This window comes from Macrobrachium rosenbergii, chromosome 20 (genome assembly GCF_040412425.1).
Source record: "Macrobrachium rosenbergii isolate ZJJX-2024 chromosome 20, ASM4041242v1, whole genome shotgun sequence".
NCBI lineage: Eukaryota > Metazoa > Arthropoda > Malacostraca > Decapoda > Palaemonidae > Macrobrachium > Macrobrachium rosenbergii.
Genome location: NC_089760.1, coordinates 25,004,531 through 25,025,000, shown reverse-complemented (window position 1 = coordinate 25,025,000; position 20,470 = coordinate 25,004,531). Strand labels below are relative to the sequence as shown.

The following is a 20,470-nucleotide window of genomic DNA, read 5'->3' as shown; positions in this document are numbered from 1 at the left end:
GAAATCTTTTCAGAGAATTTTGTGTTTTCAATTAGATAAGTACGGGATCACTCACTTAGAGTTTTTTTTTATGTGAAGTGATTCAAAATATTTTGGATGGTAGGTCAGTCTCGCCGTTCATCTAATTCTGATTAAAATTAAGGTTATTCATTTTTCATCTAATTCTGTATCAAGATCTTGACCAAATAATAAATAAAATATCAACCCCTAAATTCATTGGCATAATTATTTATTAATGCTACTTATAAGACATATGTAACCCTTTTTTTTAATCGTCAGAATCATAAATTGTTTCCAAAACAGCACGTTGTTATGAAAACAAGCAAGATTACGAGCCTGGTGGCCTCAGTGTACTACACAACGCAGGCGTCCCCATATTCAATAACAGACCTTAAACAGCAACTGGAGACTGGTAGCTCTGCTAGCTACAATATGACCACCCGCATTCCGCAATTCAACTGCGAAGCGCCTCTGTAGCTTCTGCATTAAGAAATAATTTAGGTCCGTGTCCCTTTGACACTTACAAATGACATAATATGTTGGTTGACATCTCTGATAACTCCATCGGGCACTGACAGAAAGATGATGATCCGTGGCACGGGAAAGGTATTTTGGGCAACATAGACACGTTTTTGTTTTTTACGAACATGTTCCTACTTCATATGGGCGTATTTTAATTTTATATTTTAATTCTGCATCTGTATTATATTCACTTTTTCTGCTTTACATACGATTTTGATCGATATAATAGAGTATCTCTCTAATAATTGGTTTCTGTCCTATATTCTACTTGAAAGCATCCATGAAACGATCATTTTTGGCTTGACAAGGAAAGAAAAACAAAATTTCTTAGGTGATGACGAAAGTAATATCTTTTCAGTACAAGAATAGAAAGACAGATATTTAGTAGGTTACAGCAGGGAAGACCTATTCGTGTTGTCTGTGATCATTAAATTCCTCTGTGTATTCCATGCCCAATAGTTTCATTATACGATCCTGTTATTCACAAAGACGCAGAGTGAATTTTTACTGTTGCAGAAATACAACTCAACCTTTAAATGCTCTAAAAATCTCAGTTTTCTTCATCACAGTCAGACTCATCTGAATATAATTTTATACCGATTACACTGCTGAAGAAGAATGCTCCATTTCCAGAAAAATGTCATTTCAATATTTCAGCAGCATTAATTTTAATCTTCCCCAAGGTATACGGAGGGGATATCGTCACGGAGCGTGGACCGATCCCTGGCCATCTTTTGGGCAACATGTGGGCTCAGCAGTGGGAGGTATATGACATCGCCGCGCCATACCCCAACAAGGTTTCCCTTGATGTCACGCCGCAGATGATCGAACAGGTTTGTGGGCGTACGTTGTATTCAACATGCTTCATACATGAATCCCGCATCTTCTGGATTGCTTTTTTTTTATCTTTGTTTATTTAACCATTCTGCTCCATTGTCTCTCTGCGGTTCGCCCGTTTGTCCTTCTGATATATAAGTCTTTGTTTTAAGCACTTTCATTCACCTGGCACGATAAGTTTTCATTTTTCAATATTATTAACTTGTTGGCAGTTAGTAACAAATTATGGCTTGCACCAGGTTATTCCATCCAATCTATTTTTCGTTTAACGTTACCTCTTCTCGGTACAATTACCCTTGTCCTGATATTAAGGTTCATAAGTTTAAGATAGGTTGTAGCACTACTTTAAGCCTCTGTGCACTATTGCCTTAATTTTTCTGACACACACACATATGTGTGTGTATATACATGTATGTGTGTGTGTGTGTTTATTTACTTCTATTATTTCTTACTTTGTCATTGCTTCCCTATTTTCCTTCATATGGACATCCTAAAATCTAGCAGCTTGCCTTTGAAGGCAATTGCCTTTCATGCTTATTATGTAAGAATATTTGTGCATTAGAAATAATAATAATAATAATAATAATAAATGCTTCAGGGCTACACCCCGAAGATGATGTTCGAACTGTCCGACGACTTCTTCGCCTCCCTCAACCTGACCCGGATGCCGGAGAGTTTCTGGAAACATTCGCTCCTGGAAAATCCCGGGGACAGGGAGGTCAACTGCCACCCTTCTGCCTTCGACTTCTGCAACGGGAAAGACTTCAGGTGTGACCTCTCTCTCTCTCTCTCTCTCTCTCTCTCTCTCTCTCTCTCTCTCTCTCTCTCTCTCTCTCTCTCTCTCTCTCTCGTTAAATGCTACACTTTTTAAGAGGCTTAACAACTGCGTTTCTCATTTACCTTCATTACTCTCTCTCTCTCTCTCTCTCTCTCTCTCTCTCTCTCTCTCTCTCTCTCTCTCTCTCTCTCTCTCTCTCTCAATGTGAAATATGGATGCATGGTAATCGTTAAGATGATGATTTTGATGTTATTAGATATTAACAAGAGTATAGTATTTTTTTTTAATCAATTTTCTTGAACCGAGTATAAACAAACAGTGTTTGTTGAGGTATTTTCTTTTATTGATTTTATTAAAAATAGATAAATCAATAAGCAAACACATTTTAAATTAAGTTTAATATATAATTATTTAACTCACTAAGATTACAGAAAATGACACGATATATGAATAAGTGAATGGATGTAAATAAATAGATAAAGGAATAGAATACTCCATAAGAAAATAATCAAAATCCTGTTGCAGAATCAAGCAGTGTACAAAAGTGAACATGGTTGACCTCATCACCGCCCACCACGAAATGGGTCACATACAGTACTTTCTTCAGTACAAGCATTTGCCCTACTCCTTCAGGAGAGGCGGTAATCCAGGTAAGAATTTGGTTTTGGTCATACTAATGACAAGGAGAATATATTTCTTAGGTGTCCTCCGATTGTTATTTTTCTCTCTCTCTCTCTCTCTCTCTATCTCTCTCTTTGAAGGGACACGGTGGGGGGGGGGGGAAGTTGCGGGAGAGGATTCCAATAGAGATAGAAGCTGACCTCCCCGGTGACCTTTCCTACTGTGACGGCAGCTTGCGTCAATAAGCTAACTCGCGACACACATTACATAATACATTTAATCACAATGAAGGCTAACGTTAAGGATAACAAGACAAAATTTTGATTCTTAATATCGGAATGGCATTCACATAACAGCTCCCTCCTCAAAAGAAAAACTATTTAGAGAATTAAAGACCGCTCATGAGTGACAGACAGACCTTTGCACTGACACACAGCGTACTTGAGACCGAACATATGCACAGGATCAACGCTAGAACCCTATCCTCCGTAGGGGAGTAGTGCCATCAGTGAATCTCATGCGGTGCGCTGTAGGCATTACTTAAGGTTCTTTGCAGCGTGCCTTCGGCCCCTAACTGCAACCTCTTTCGTTCCTTTTACTGTACCTCCTTTCATATCCTCTTTCTTCCATCTTACTTTCCACCTTCTGCTAACAATTGATTCATAGTGCAACTGTAAGGTTTTCCTCCTGTTACACCTTTCAGGCCTTTTGCTCTCAATTTCCGTTTCAGCGCTGAATGGCCTCAGAGGTCCCAGTGCTTGGCCTTTGGTCTAAATTCTATATTCGATTCTTCAGAGCCCTGTCTCCACCCAAACTAGGACCAGGAAGAACCAGACAGTGGTTACTGGTAAGGTCGTGTTACGAGTGAAATCTACCAAATATGACCAAGGCTTAAACTAGGAAGCTACCAGAACCCTAATAATTGTTGCTGTCCAAAAGATTTTAAGAAGATAATCGAGTTTGTCAGAAGTCCCAAAAAGAAGTAAAATGAAATTATTTATTTATTTTTGGCAAATGGCTTTAAGATCTCAACCGATACCAAAAATCAACACCCAGAAGCTTTCAGCAAACCTTAGGAACCTGATGCGAGCATCAATGAGACACTGATTCTGGAAAAGTTAATACAGCGGGTAAGCGATGGTGAAGTGTCTTCGAATAATGTCATAAATTCACTCAGAAATTTTATTCTAAGTATTTTCTTAATAGGCTTTTATTTTCTTTTACAAAAATATAACGTTTTATGGGGAACTATATCCATTGAGGAATATGATTCGAACACAAATATTTCATTAATAATATAAGCCTAATAGCTAATTTATTCATTGCTTTCGGCGATTTTTGTACGTTCTTTTAGTCCAACAAAGAGGTTCCTCACTCCTGAGATAGGCAGCTCAAGGAGAGATTTAATGAGGAGAAGAAAGAGAGAGAGAGAGAGAGAGAGAGAGAGAGAGAGAGAGAGAGAGAGAGAGAGTAGGGGATGGGGCGGGGCGTTTGGTTGTGGGAGTCTGCCCACGCAAGGTGTCCAGGACACTTGTACTTTGTGACGATTTTAGGTAAATTTCTCGAATGCAATTTCTCGATAGTCAAATTCTCGAACTCAATTGCTCGAAAAATAATTTCTCGAACTATCATTTTCTCGAATCCCATATTTCTCGAAAACTGATATCTATTTTGTCGAGAAAATTGAATGGAAAAATTTCCATGTATTTCAAGGAAAAAATATATCCTTTTGGGTTGACAAACACAAATGTTAAAAATTTATTGTAAATGAAGGAATGAAAAAAATACAAAGGTTATAATTTTGTTGTATGTATAAAAATATTATCATTCAGAATGAAATACAGTATTAAAATTTAATCAGTCAAAATGAAATGTATGCTACACTTCATAGATATTCTTCGACAGGCCTCTCTTCGTCATAATTAATTACAATGGTTTGTAACCTTTTTGCACAGTCACGATACTTCTTTTTGCGCACAGGAATACCAACACCTCCCAAATATTGTTCAATTCGTAGCTCCTGTAGACTTTGTTCTCGTTGTAATCCTTGTATAAATTTCCAGATGGATGGATGACAAGCACTTAATTGCTGTTCGAAACCGTAATGCCAGCCATCGACTGCATTGTTCGTCTTGGGCATTTCTTCCTTGACATAATCAAAACAGTTCCATAATTCATGTTTAAAGAAAGGAGCACGTCTACGGTTATTTCTATGCGGCCGCCCGATCCATGTATCTTCAAAAGAGTCAACCACACTTTGAATTTCAACGGGAAAAACTTCATTTTCAATTAAATATTCAAATGTTTCTTCGACCTTGAAAACTGGTACAAATGCTAACGCAGATAATAGGCGAACCTGAATAGCAAATTCAGCATCGGTGTCGTACCGTACTTTGAAGCCATTTTCTTGAATTTTGCGATAAATGGATTTACAAAAATGAAAAAAACAGCCACGGCATTTTGTATGAAAATTCATGCTCTATAGCTCTAATCATGGCCAATTCAAAGTCTATCATTATTGTGGCTGGCTCAAATGTTGGGATTTTTCTTTTACAATCTGCAGGAATCTTTTGTAGGTCTCTTGAGTTTTGTTCGGTAATAGTGCCTAAACGAGGGTATGATACTTCCTGAATGCACACCATGTATTGTATACAACTGAAAAAAATTGAAGGTACCGTCGTAAAGGTACCATCAGCGAACCAGTTTCTTGAGCGTGCTAGTAAATCGAGGTTTCTCTGTGTCGAAAAAATCAATATACGATCATTTGTGGGACCTGAGTCATACAGAAGAAACAGTTCTCCTTTGTGAGTTTTGTAAATTCTTCCGGGATGATAAGATCTTCTTGGCAATCGGGCAAAGCAGGGACATCATTTTTCTTAGCTCGTATATTGCGAATATTCCTCTTCATATTTGATGTTGATGGGAGTTTCACCGTAACAGCCCCACTTACCCCCTTTGAAGCACAAGATACTATATAATGGGGTGTATCCCGACTATTGATTGCATCCTCTCTCACTTTTTCTTGGACTCTGGCAGCTTCGACTTTAGCCCCATCTCCTGCATGATTGTGGTCACCACTCTCTTTTTCTATATTATCATCAATGGCGATAGCACGAGCAGAACATTTAAATTTCTTGCACATTTCACATTTCCGATAAATTTTGTTATTTACTCCTTTGTCCTTGGTATATAAATATCCATTTAAACATAATTTCTTCCTTCCCTTTTCACTCTCAACGTACTGTACGTTGCTTCCATCTTGATGGGTTGAGACTACTGGAGAAAAATATAACAGGAAAAACTCAATTCAGAATTTTGTAAACAGAATGAGAAGCGTTTAGAATGCTAATGGCCTCTTTATGAATTGGTCTTTAGCGCTTATGGGATACTTTCGATTGTGTTCGAGAAATTTACTTGTTTGTTTTCGAGTAATTGACATTCGAGAAAATGATAGTTCGAGAAATTATTTTTCGGTCAATTGAATTCGAGAAATTTACCTTCGCGCAATTGATTTCGAGAAATTTGCCTGACACCCTTTGTGACAAGTTCTTTTACGTAATACTCACTGTCCTCATTATTTTGGTCCTGAGTGTATCCTGGATATATATATATATATATATATATATATATATATATATATATATATATATATATGTATGTATATATATATACATATACATATACATAAATTATATATATACATATATATATATATATATATATATATATATATATATATATATATATATATATATATATATAAAGGATCAGTTTAACAAATTAGTATTCTTAAATCTACAATTAAAATCCTCGGGAGCACAGTGCATTTGCCTTCTAAGGATTCAAGGGTACATATATATATATACATATATATATATATATATATATATATATATATATATATATATATATATATATATATATATATATATATATATATGTTACAGGGAACAGATTGTTTTTTTGGGAAGTGTACATAGCGTGATCTAAGCGATCTGATTTCAGGAAGACGACGTAAAATCCGACCCTTGATCTCAGTTGCACTATTCCTCTCTCTCAGCCCGAATCCCTCTCTCTCTCTCTCTCTCTCTCTCTCTCTCTCTCTCTCTCTCTCTCTCTCATCGTTTACCGAAGCTCATCCACCCTGACCTCACTCATTCTCTCAAAGCAACTAAATGGACCATCCAAAGGAAACACAGTATTTCCTACAAAAATAGGTTTATTATTCAAATAACCCAACAAGAAATGAATAAAACAAAGCAAAGATTAAAATGCATAATAAATGAATTATCGAGTCAGATAACTAAACTCTAAATTGCGAAGCACTTCTGACTAAAGAAGTCTCATGATGGCTAATAGCCTGGAAATACACAAAATCTCACATACTCCCAAATCAACAACTAAACGTCATGTCAAAAAAAAAAAAAGTCTACCACATAAAGAGACTGACATTGCAAATGACTTCATATGTCCTCTTTATCAAACCACCCAGCTATTTCCACAAGTCCACAGACATCTGTCGAAAGAATCAAATATGATAGAAAACTCCCAAAAATATATGAAATACAAAACACAATAATGGAAAGTGTAAAATGCATAGCCAAGATATGGCAAACGTAACATAACAAAATAATAATATAAAAGAGGTATGAATATTCATATTAAATTTCCCACACCAGTTCATAAGTTCATAATGATTAGAAAGTCATGGTAAAAATCACAAGTTCAATTTTCTCCCATAAAAAAAAGATTTGAGACTCTACCTTATCTGCCGATTTTCAAAGCCTGGAACCACTTCAAAGTTATGACTGTATAGCTGCAGTTCTATAACGTTAATGAACGATCAAACTCACTTTTAGGGCAGATTTTGGCATAATCTAGATCAAAGTAACGCACGTACTCACGAATATACATAGCGCTTCGGAGATCACCTGATCTCCAATATTGCTGAGCTTCTCGCGCAAAGAGCTGAAGGAATCAAACTATGCACTGTTTCAGCAATCTCGCATCGAATCTCTCGACCCAGTTCGCTCTCACTCTGAACCTTCCACGATAACATCTTAAAGCATTGAAGCTATGAAATGCATATATGTGTCCTTTAAATATATATACTGTATATATATGTATATATATATATATATATGTGTGTGTGTGTGTGTGTGTGTGTGTGGGTATGTGTATTTATATTAGGCTTTATTAATTCAAATAATGACAACACATTTCCAGCATTCTCTGCCTAAGACGAAAACATTCCACAACCATCGTACCTCCCTTAGGTTTCCACGAGGCCCTGGGAGACACTTTAGCGCTGAGTGTCTCGACTCCGAAGCATCTCGAAAAGATTGGTCTCCTGGAGAAAGTGGAGGAAGACTACGAGGTCGACATCAATTTCCTCCTCCAGATGGCTCTCGACAAGATTGCTTTCCTGCCCTTCGCCTACGCCATGGACTCCTGGAGATGGGGCCTCTTCGACGGTTCGATTCCAGAAAAGGACTGGAACTGCGCTTGGTGGGATCTAAGGTAACCATAGATATGTCTTCTTGCTGGTATTCTGTAGTGTTGAAAGGTGACGCCGTTTTAATCCTTTTCAAGAAGATTAAAGATTGCTTGTATTATTTTAGGAATATACAAATTTAGCATTAAGGAAAATTTTGAATGCTACCTCAGTTATAACCTTTTTTGATCCGTGGAAATTTTACTGAAAGAAAATGAGTTACATTATTCAGTTTTCTGATACCAGATAAGTTACACAATACGGTATACTTAATTTAATCAGCCCCAATATGCATGTACTTGTGCTGGTCTTGTACATTATTCATGTACAATACCTATTGGTTTGGCTGACTTTTGTTAAAGAAGCATTTCCAGCAGTTTTAACTTTTTATGAAACATTCTGATAGAAAGAATTATGTAGCATTACTTGGTATTACACGAAGGTAACAACTGGAAATATATAGGGAAAGAAAATTATGCTGAGACTTGTTACAAATTTCTGTCTTAATTTTTCTTAATTGTTGTAAAGCCCATTCATTCCTTATATCTTATTAACAACCATTTTCTCGAATTCATTCCGTGATCATTTATCTTTGTCATATGCAGCAACAATAAACCTCCCTAACCAATTTCATTTTGTTATTTATGTCTCGTTTCGTTTAACCTTTCGTTTCTCTATTTATTAACATTATTGTCAATTCATTCCGTTTCAGGTACGAATTACAAGGAATCAAACCTCCTGTTCTCAGGACAGAGGACGACTTCGACCCAGGAGCGAAATTCCACGTAGCTGCAAACCGGCCATACATTAGGTAGGTTCTCCATTTTTTTATATTTGTAAGTAGTGTTCTCCTGAATGAATTCAGTATGAGAAAAAAAGAAGTGTGAGGTAATATTTTTCTTATTCTTTTATTTATTTATTCAAGAAATCTTCTCTTGAATAAGTCATGGAGTTATGTTCTTCCATCACACCGTAGGGTACTAAGAAAAGAACTTATATGCTCAGTAACCTTGTGAAACAGATAATTGCTGTTCAGATTCTTGGTCAGTTTTAGGACCAGTTAATGTCTTGCCAATGTCTTCATTGTTGATTTGAAGCAGTGAAGATTTCGAATAATTTAGAACTGCCTTTCATAATCTTGTATTTGCTATTTACGTCCTCACAAATTACAGCAGCCTTTTTAATTACTGATAGCTTCATCTTACCTTATCTTTTCCAAACGTCCCAGTTGTGTTTTGAAATAGACGATTTAATTAAGTCTTGTATGTGTTGGTGTAAGTGGAAGATTACTTACTTCATAATCCAGCAGCAGATATGAAGAATGTACCAGGTCATTAGACTTCACTGTAACAGGTAATGTTATAACGGCCCCCCAAAAAAAAAAAAACTTCAATCTCAGGTTCTGAATCCATTTACTCAATGTTCGTGGCACCCTGCTTGCTTGGTGGGTAAATTCTCATAGGCTATATATATAGTTTTTAATAGCTTAAAGAAGGTTAGAAATGTGTAATTTTACATACAAAATAAATATCGATTATCTACGAGTATGTCCTTGGGAAGTAATTATATCTTGTAAAGAAAGAATCACAATCGCTAAAAATTTAGCATTTTTCATTTTATGATGAATAAAATGTCCCTCGGCCTGCCATACATTACGGTTGACTAATTAATTTTAAAGAAAATTATTATTCATGATGATAAGAAAAGAGCAAATAAGCCAAAATTTGTAAGAATTAAACTATAACATTATAAAAAGTACTAAATATACCTCTTACTGCTTCGAATATATTAACTGTTATAAATAAGATTTCCTTTCTCTGATGTTATTGATTTCCTAAAAGGTTGTTATTAGCACCAAAAACGTCTTTATACCATATTTTATCGTCTGCATTCCGCTACAAATTGAAACACAAACGTGACAAGGTAACATGAAAATATTAAAGCATATTGTAAATAATAAAAGTTCAAGAAAATTCGAAAATATTACGCATTGCAACAACACTGGATCACGAGACATCTCGTATTATTAGTCCTATATTAGCATTTAACGTTTTTACGAGACATCTCGGGTAAGTCCAAAATTTTTAGAACACTAATCACAAAATATCTCGGGTTAGTCTATTAAGGGGTTAAGTGGTTTAACGGATGTGGAAATTTGGAAGGTGACCAAATAATATGCAACTCTATGCAACGGAATTTGAAAGCATGGAGAGGAAAACTAATTATGAAGGGCCAACATATCGGTGTCTAATCTTACTAGACAAGACCTATGACTTCAGGGTTAAATAGGAGTGACCAACATATAATTGAAAATTCAGTTTACTCCCTCCTTTTCCATGGCCAATGCTACATGGAAACATGAAATAATACTGAATTCTCTCACACGTTCAGTTATGAATGCCTTTTAGAAGGAAGCTTTGGCTGATATCCGCTTGATATTTTAAGATAGATTCTTATGTACGTGGGAAAAGAAAGATTAGAAATTCATGCAAATTAATGATCATTGTTATCGCAATTGCTCACAATTCTTAAGAACAAGACAAAATGAGCGCAACTAACTAAAAATGAGAAAATATTGGATCATGAAAATACAATAAAGTCAAGAGGAATAAGTACAGAATTCATAATTTAGGCAAAGGTATTACTGTGGAATATCAGTTGCAGCAACTATCATAAAATCGTCCGTGGGATTTGATTAGTGGCAGTAAAAACCGCTGAATCATTCCTCTAAAAGAAAACAGCGACCTCTTCATTCTTGCTGTCATGTAATCTTAAAGCTGGATAAGGGGGAAGGGTAAGAACTGACTCATCTGAAAAGTATACTGTTTAGTTTCCGGTGTCAGTGGGTTACAATGAATCCCAAAAAGCAACAGTGTATCTTCTGTGATAAGAAAAGCTTTCTCTCGGTCGCAGAAATGGTGAAACTTTTCACTAAGTAACAAGCATGGCTCTGGAATGTGACATAAAAACTAAAGAGAATGATGAAGAAATTTGTTTTCCTGTTTGGTGTTTGTAAGGTCTGTCATTCAGTAATAAGTAGGACTTGACAATAATCAAGAAAAATTCTAAATTACAACAGATCAGTATGATTAAAAAAGTGTTTTGTTTAGTCTCCCCTCTGTGCTAATGAAAGTTGTAGACATACGCACTTATGTAGCAATACTACAAACTCTCTCTCTCTCTCTCTCTCTCTCTCTCTCTCTCTCTCTCTCTCTCTCTCTCTCTCTCTCTCTCTCGAGAAAATCCACAGCATTCCAGTTCTTCTTGCAAAAGTAAATAATGTCTTCATTCAATCCATCACCACGTATTAGAAACCTCCTCAGGAGTGTTTCATAACGCTTCTACTGTTCCATTGTTTACATTTTCAAATTACTTTTATTTTCACAGATATTTCGTGAGCTTCATCATACAGTTCCAGTTCCACAAAGCTCTGTGCCTGAAAGCAGGAGAGTATGACCCGCTAGATCCGAACAAACCATTGCACAAGTGTGATGTCTATCAGTCAGCAGAAGCTGGCAATGCTCTTGGGTGAGTTGAAAATCGCCAGTTCCAGGCTTCCTGAAAAAAAAAAAAAACACTAACAAAAGTACTATAATTCTCTTTCACATCAGCTGGGTATTGAAGATTCTCTTAATATCCCATTTACATGTGTTATCTGTATTTTGCTTAACTAATCCTCTCTGCAACCTTTATAGGGATATGCTCCAGCTGGGATCTTCCAGACACTGGAAGGAGGCCATGAGCGTCTTGACTGGAGAAGAAGGGAAAATGGACGCTTCTGTCATCAGAGAATATTTTAAGCCTCTGGAGGATTGGCTCAGGGAAGATAATCTTAAACACGGAGAATTTGTTGGATGGCGACCAGGTAAGAGTCAACTTAAGAGGGACTGATTTTGTATGTCAGTTGGATTAAAGTCAAGTATTTGTTTACCGCGTTCAGATTTCAGCAGCAATTTCAGTTATCTGGAAGTGGCTTGAATTTACCTTTTTTCTTTTTACTTGTGGCAAATCAAACTTTAGCGTTTCAAAAAAATATGAATGCAATATTGTTAAACATTAGATTTAAAAAAGGACCATAAATCAGACATCATGGAATATCACAATATCTTTTTCCCTCTCTCACCATATCATTTACTCTACAACTTCACCGTTTAAAATAATCTAACAATTTTTCATTGATTTTTCTTCCACAGACGGACAGTACTGCGTCTACAAAGCGCCGTCAAATTCTCAATAATTTCCAGACAATTAAGCATTTACTTCATGGCTAATGCGCTTTTGATTCCTGTCTAATGCAGGCCTATTTATTATATATTTATGAGCTTGTTTCTTACTTCTAGGACATAGATGTCTTAGTTAACTTATTTCCAAGAGAACACATGGAACCTTTATCACTTTTATCACTCCTTGACCCAGGTAATTATACAAGTAAGACATATATATAAATATATATATAACATATATGTATGTATGTATGTATGTATGTATGTATGTATGTATGTATGTATGTATGTATGTATGTATGTATGTATGTATGTATTTATGTATGTATGTATGTATGTATTTAGTAACGCAGAATGGAATGAGGAAATAAGATCAAATAAATTAATTGATTTATGTTGCTCCTATACTCCCAGCATTTGTCATTAATGATTGATGTTTATTACTCTAAAGAAGTCTTTAACAATAAAATTATGACCAACAGTGGAACACAATAAAGTAAAATGACCCGAATGGCCATTAAGCCACTAATTAAAATACACAGAAAATTTGAAAACAAATAAATAACACGAAAAGAATTCTAAAATAAACTAGAATGCAAATGGAGCAAAACAAGGTCCTTCTAAAAGAAAGGTTGTCCATGTCTTCCTCCAAAGTGAGAGAGAAACAAAAACATACCTCAGTTTTTCTTCACAAGGGAAAAAATTTGCAGTTCGTTTTGAACAATTTACGTTCGCTTCCAGATTCTTTCCTGACATTTTTCTTCCCCGTTGATATCGTTTTGCTTCGGTTGTTATACCTACTGTATGACACTTGGCAATACAGATGAGATAACACATAGAATTGATATTCCACAAAATACTAAGCCAGTCTATATACAGGCCTATAGAGTGGCACACTCCCAGGAGAAGACTATTGAAAGTCAAGTTCAGAAAATGGAAAAGGGAAGAATGATACAACCATGAAAATCTCCGTGGTCTTTTCCACTTTTGTTAGTTCCAAAGAAAGACAAAACTTACCGAGTAGTGGTAGATTTCAGAAGGTTGAACAAGATGTCAGAAAACGATCCTTATCCAGTGCCGTCCATGAGGTATCTTATCACATCCACTGGAACCAAAGAAATACTTTACCACAATAGATCTGTTACAATAATTTTTACAAATCCCTTTGGACGAAGAAAGCAAACCATTAACTGCTTTTTCCACTGGCAATGGAAGATATCGATATGTAAGAATGCCTTTTGGTCTAAAGTCAAGCTCAGTGAAATCTGTGAGATTAGTGGATAAAATTCTGAGTGATTTACTAGGCAAAGACGTACATTGTTATACTGATGATTTGACCATAGCCACAGATACCACTGAAGACCATATAAAACGAGTTATAAACGTCCTACAGAGAGTGAGGATAGCAAATCTACAGTTAAAATTAAAGAAATTCACTTTCCTTAGAAGGAAAATAGCCCATCTGGGACACACACTAAGTGAAAAGTATATGGAAGTAAACGGTTAGATTAAGTCAATTAGAGTATCCTACACTTCGACGCAGAAAAGATGTGAAATCTTTCTTGGGTTTAGCAGGTTTTTACCGGAAGTTTATAAAGAATTTTCCAACCATATCTGCTCCATTAACTGAGGTGTTAAAGGAACACATATCATTCGTGTGGACAACCAAACAACAGAAAGCATTTGAAGTTTTCCAAACTTTAGTAAAGAATTCTTTTTAGCCACAGATGCAAGTTCTATTGGAGTAGGAGCGTGCTTAATGCAAAGACATGATAATAAATACCATGCTATAGCTTATTACAGTAGAAGACTAAAATCCACAGAACCTAACTACTCAGTAACAGACAAAGAGTCTCTAGCCATAACAGATGCTTTAAAGCACTTCAGATATATCATATTTGGTTATAAGATAATTATTTTCACTGGTCATTCTGCTGAAGTAGAAGTGCTCAATAATCCAAACTTTTCCGGATGTAGAGCTCGTTGGTATATGACGGCCCCAGATTATGGCGTAGACTTGAAATATGTTCCAGGGAAGGCAAATAAGGTAGTAGTCGCATTTTCAAGGTATATCCAACAAGGTGATGGTATAAATATGATCAGTCAAGAAGCAAAGTCAAGTAAACCTATAAGCAATGTATTCACCATGCACTATACAGAGGAGCTTTCCAAGTCAAATTTCATAAGGGAACAAGAAAGTGATGAAGATTTAAAGGAGATCTACAAATTTATGAAAAATGAAAGGAAATTTGATAATCAAGAACGAATAGAATTAAGTAAGAGAATTGGATGTCCCATTGAAGAGATGTACTAATTTGGATGTGCCAAGAACTTGACCCATTTACATCAAGTCGTAGTCTAGAAAAAGCTGGTAACTAAAAGCCTAAGAAGTAAAGTTACTGAATTAATGCATGATGATCCCATAAGAGCTCACCCAGGACGAGATGAGACAGTTACACTAGTAAAAAGATCCTTCCATTGGAAAGGATTTACAAAGATGTTAACAGTTATGTGGAAAGTTGCAATAAATGCAACAGTTACAAGGGAAGAACAGGTAAGACAGTACCTCTTGGAAAGTATCCCATTCCACAAACTCCATTTGAAAGAGTAGCCACAGATCTCACCACTAACCATCACGCCACGAGTAAAGGAATTAGAAATATACTAATATGTATTGACGCACTCACTAGATATACAAAGCTGATACCGGGAAGCTAAAGAATGTGCAGTTGCTCTCTTTGACAAAATATTTGCAGATATTCTGCACCACAGCTAATAAATTCAATAACTCACTACTTCAAGAAATTTATGATGCATTCAAAGTTGAAAAGGTAGCAATACATCCGTACCATCCAGCTAGTAATTGTTTAGTATGAAGGAATAACAGAAAGGTTCTGGACACATTGAGGCATACAGTAGGACAACATCCTGAATGGGATGTCAATTTACCTTTAGTTCAATTGTCATTAAATGCTAGATATCTTACTAGTATACAAACAACGCCCATAAAAGCTTTAATGGTATATGAGCCAAGACTACCATATGCATGGCTGAATTAGCCAATACAGTCTAATTACTCTGAAGACATTATGAAGATAAGGATTAGGATTTCAAGGTCATCCATAAACAGTTACATAAGAATCTGGAAGAAGCCCAGAAGATCATGGTAGACAAGTATTAAGAAAGACTAAAGCCAGTAGATTATGACAGTGGAGACGAAGTCTACGTGAGGAAAGAAGTAAGAAGTGGTATCAAAATAAATTAGCCACCAAATTCACAGGACCATTCAGAATCATAGAAGTTAAAGACACAAAAGTGAAAGTGAAAAAAATGAACGAATTAGTACCAAGTATACTGAATCATTAGAAGAAACAGGATTTTGGGTAAATAAAGACAAGGTTAAAAGGACTAAAGGAGTTAAAAAAACAGAAATAAATAAGGAAATATAAGAGGAAGTTTCAGAAGAAACAACTAGATATATGCTCTAAGGAACAGAAAAGTCACAGATTAATGTAATAGAAACAGATCTATCAATATTCCTATTATTTCCTATATTTAATTTCTTGATTGCTAAGTTTACGTTCATTGGATGATACAGTGATAAAACTTTTTTTTTTTTGCAATTCTTAATGTAATTAGTTGGTTTTGTTGCAAAATTCCGGGGTTAAGTGCACTAACTTCGAATTTACTTTTTCTTTAATTAAGAGGGGAATATTTAGGAAACAATGAAGGTAAAGTAAAAATTCTGAAATGCAATATTGTCACTTCAGGAGAACTATTCAAAATGAAAGGAAGAATGTTTAAAATAATCATCATGTATCTGCAAGTTATATACAAATGCAAGCTTTGACTGGTGTAATTAACACAGTCGATTAAGGAAGTTTAACTACGGATAAAGGACAAGTGAACTTGATAGACGAATATACTGGAATAATAATACAGATAGACCAATCCCCAAATACTTACTGAATTGTTATTGAACAATACAAACGTATGAAACAAGAAGATATAGAAAATATATGATAAAAAGTGAAAAGTAAAAGCTGTTCAATTAAAAAATAGAGTTCAGGTAAAAATGTATAAGCATATTACATATTACTTAATACAAGTCTTGGAAGTTTGAATGCCCATGTATGTGGTACTAAAGAGAAAAAAATTATGACTAATAAATTTAAGATTAAAACTGAATATTATACTATCCGGTAAATAAAGCTGCAAGCAAGGTGAAAAGACTAAGGCGGAAGATAAATAAATGATCGTCTGTTCGGGCTGGGAGATTTAGGCCACGGAAACTAGCACCTTGTTCTGCCTGGAAGGCTTTAATTGTGGCGTGAGATGGGATCTTCTCTAGAGTGACCCCCCACTGGCTTTAACCGGTATGTATCCACCTATGCGGTGTGTTTAATACAGCCCCGTTGGGGATCACCGTTGACATAAACAAAAGACTGTAAATATCGTATAGATAATGACCCCCAAGAAATATTAGTCCTAGATAACGACCCCGAAAAACCTTTGGGGGTCACTATCTAGGATACATCCGTGAGATGATGTACAAATACGCCTGTGTAGGGAAGGTAGGGACGTCATTGTACTTCACGTGGTGCACCGTAGGCATGACTATGGTGTGTCTGCAGTGTTCCTTCGGCCCCTACTTGCACCACTTTTTTATCCTTTTACTTTACCTCCATTCCCGCTCTCTTTCTTCAGTCTTGCTGTGCAAGCTATTACTCCTTAAGGCAGCTGTGGAGTTTCCGCCCAGTACTCAGACTCCTTTGTCTTTGTCTTGCTGTCCAGCCTCTCCAACTCCCACTTTTCACTGTCTTAAGGCTGACTGGCTGAAAGTGCCTTAACTAGCTGGGTATGAATGAGAGGCTGTCCTGCCAGGCAGTTCGAATGCAAAGGTATGTGGTGGAGAGTAAGTGGTGTATTTCGCTAGGGAGTCAAGTGAAATGTGGATATATTTAAAAAAGGACTTAGTTAATGGAATTCATGCTTTCCAAGGAGGAATAATCATAAGGAGAATTTGGTGAGAGACAGTGGGGTGAAAAATACTTTGCAAAATTCTTTTTTAGTTTATATTCCATGCGAGAATTCATTTACAATGCAATTGCGAGAAGAGGAATAACTTGATATACACCTTGTCATTGCCTGGCCTTGACGTAAGGGAAAATAGAGATGTAGTTTTGTTTGAAGAGGAAAAGCTGAGTTTTGATGATAATATCTTTACGAAAAGTATGATTTCTAGAAAAAAAACTGAACTAAAATTTTATGAATTCTGAGAAAAGAATACGGAAGTGACGACATAGTTTTATTCATCTTTTTTTTTTAATGTTTATTAATTTGTGTAGTTATTCATCACTCGTTTTGGTATTTTTTGTGTACGCAAATTGTGGAAATATATATGAAAGATCAAGAATTAAAAATCAACATATGGTTTGCTGTTACAAAGTAAAAAGACAGACAAAATGCTTAAGAGTCTTAAAGGTCACTGCCATCTAAGTAGCCCAAGCAGTCAAGAAGCAGTGTGCCCTCGGGGGGTAGAATATCCAGTTATCTAACGAGGAAAGTTTTGGGGAGCCGTTATAGGGCGAGGTGCAAGAAACTATTTAAAAGGTATAGTAAAAATGAAATCTAGGTCAAGTGGGAAAAGAAAATGCTTGGAGTTGTACTTTTTGTCCATAAAAAGGATGAAATGTAGAAGTGATAAACTAGAAGGAAATGAGGGTTTGTCACTGAAATAATGGGTAAAGTATTACGACCCAGGAATATAACAGCAGAAAGTCCCCTTTTTCAAAATTGATTGCAGTAAATACTGAAATAATGAAATCTAAGATTGGTTTTCATACAGGGAAAGAAGTATTAAAGCAAAGGAACTGAAACGTTGGAATATCATTTTTATACTAAAAATAGGGAGTAGAAAAGTTCAGGATTGCGATTACTCTCTTGTTATTGTATTTATTATTAGACTTCTACTTAGCAAAGGAGCGTTCTGAGTAATATAAAGCAGGAGTCACGTATCTTCAAAGTTGTCTGTCAAGTGGAGAGTCACTGGCCGAGGATCTACCGTTATGGTTCCAAACCAGTCTTGATTTCTGCGTGGTGAGGCGTAGGCTACTCTTGAGGTGTCCCGGTGCAAAGAGTTCCTGAAGAACTCATTCGGCAGACTTCCGTCGCCAAGGGAAGAAGAAGAAAATCATGGCGGCGATCGCTATTTTGGCGCTCACCGTCGTCTGCTTTCCTGGGATTCTCGCGCAGACGTCAGAAATAGGTAAGGCAGTATCATAACTTCCATCTTATATTAGACTATTGGTTGGTTTGTGATTTGAAATTATTTTGTCGGCATTAGTCCTACAAGGTTACTGACGCCGACGTTGCTTGTGGATAAGTGGAAATAAGAGCTTCCCGTTTCGCAACTCTTGGAGGTTTTTTTTTTTTAAGACACCTCCGTTTGAAGTGTGTTGGTTCGTTTTAACAGTTTACTCATTGCTCAGTTTGCATTACCTAAGATTTCCTAATTTTACTTCTTTGTCTTGAAGATATCTGCAAATTTTTTACAGTTTGTCGGCCACTTATATAAAAAAAACTTGGAAAAATTATTCTCGGGTTAGGAGGAAACATTCTCTGTTCAGTTGCAACTCATAGCAATTATTTCGAACTTGTCTCTCCATTTTAACAGATTCTGTTGCTTGCCAGTAATTATTCATTTGAAACAAGAAGACGTAGCAACTAGGCATCGACAACATTTCGAAATAAGATCGAGAAACTTATTTGTTGTATTTTGTTTTGAGTCAGGTCTTCCAATGTAAGAGTTTTCATATGAAGTAGAAGAACACGTTATTTTGTTGCTTCAAAATAGCGATCACCGCCATGATTTTCTTCTTCTTCCCTTGGCGACGGAAGTCTGCCGCATGAGTTCTTCAGCAACTCTTTGCACCGGGACACCTCAGGAGTACGCCTCACCACGTAGAAATCAGAATAAAATAATATTAATTTCTTGCCAGGTGCATATTGTAGTGGAATTCGTAGGCTTTGGGTGGGTAGGGGGAATTATCCCATCCTGTGTAGAGGTGTAGGAATGATAACTAGACCCATATTTTCCACATTGTGGTTGGCAGCAACCACAGACGTCAAACTACCAGATAAACAAAGGCTCGAAGTTTCATAGGCCTTCGCACCAAATTTGGTTCGCTTCGGTCGGTATTCTAATCTAGTTCTCCTCGGTGGTGCAGTGACCTGTTTACTGACCCGCAAGCACTTTTGTTTGATCTACTTATTGCTTCAAGTTTATACCTGAGCGGTAACTGAACAAGGAAGCTTTCACATTCTGTTGATGGAATCTGTGTGCGTCGTTTCGGATCCTATCACGGGAGGTGAAAACCTCTTCATTCTTTCCAGGTTTATATATAAGCTTGTGGGGATAAGCCTGCTTTAATAACTGAAAGGAAATCGAGAACTTAAGAGATCATTATAAAGGCAACCTACTGCAAAGTAAAGTTTAAAAAAAAAAAAAAAAAGTCTATAGGCTATATCCTAAATTTATCAGTCTTAGGCGTACTCTTTTTACTGAAAATTATAAATAAACATCTATTTTGGCTAACTTCAATTCGACATTGTAGAAAGAATTAAAGAGTGTGTCCTCACTTCTGATTACCTGAGGTTCTTAAGGAAATATTCATTAGGTAGGTCATGTGGGTGATGATTGCATCTTAATTCTACATGGGACTAGTAGGCTTACGCGCCTTACGAAGTGATAAATTAGGTGTCTGCACGCTTTTATTAAATTTAAATATTTCAGTCTTTGAGTGTACATCGTATATTTTGAGTTCTGAAATAATTCAACCGTTTATAATAGTTAAACTTGGCATATTGTAATCATATCCACGCATACATAGGCTACTGGGTCATCCTTGGGTCAGAAGCCAACAAATGAATGAGTGTTATTTTTATCGTAGAACCACCCATGTAATTAGAAATGGATTCTACTGGAAAAACAAC

The 20,470-nt window shown here is 36.1% G+C and overlaps 1 protein-coding gene across 1 annotated transcript in view; it reads left to right on the top strand.

Moving 5' to 3' along the window:
* Nucleotides 1-20,470, top strand: part of LOC136848909 (uncharacterized) — a 96,885-nt gene that overhangs the window by 34,018 nt on the left and 42,397 nt on the right. Inside the window, exons 21-30 of the mRNA XM_067121732.1 lie at nucleotides 1,206-1,355; nucleotides 1,958-2,127; nucleotides 2,663-2,787; nucleotides 8,035-8,278; nucleotides 8,965-9,063; nucleotides 11,640-11,780; nucleotides 11,948-12,117; nucleotides 12,446-12,473; nucleotides 14,453-14,751; nucleotides 18,639-18,743. Of these exons, the coding sequence (XP_066977833.1) occupies nucleotides 1,206-1,355; nucleotides 1,958-2,127; nucleotides 2,663-2,787; nucleotides 8,035-8,278; nucleotides 8,965-9,063; nucleotides 11,640-11,780; nucleotides 11,948-12,117; nucleotides 12,446-12,473; nucleotides 14,453-14,751; nucleotides 18,639-18,743 (1,531 nt within the window). The remainder of the gene's footprint in view (nucleotides 1-1,205; nucleotides 1,356-1,957; nucleotides 2,128-2,662; nucleotides 2,788-8,034; nucleotides 8,279-8,964; nucleotides 9,064-11,639; nucleotides 11,781-11,947; nucleotides 12,118-12,445; nucleotides 12,474-14,452; nucleotides 14,752-18,638; nucleotides 18,744-20,470) is intronic.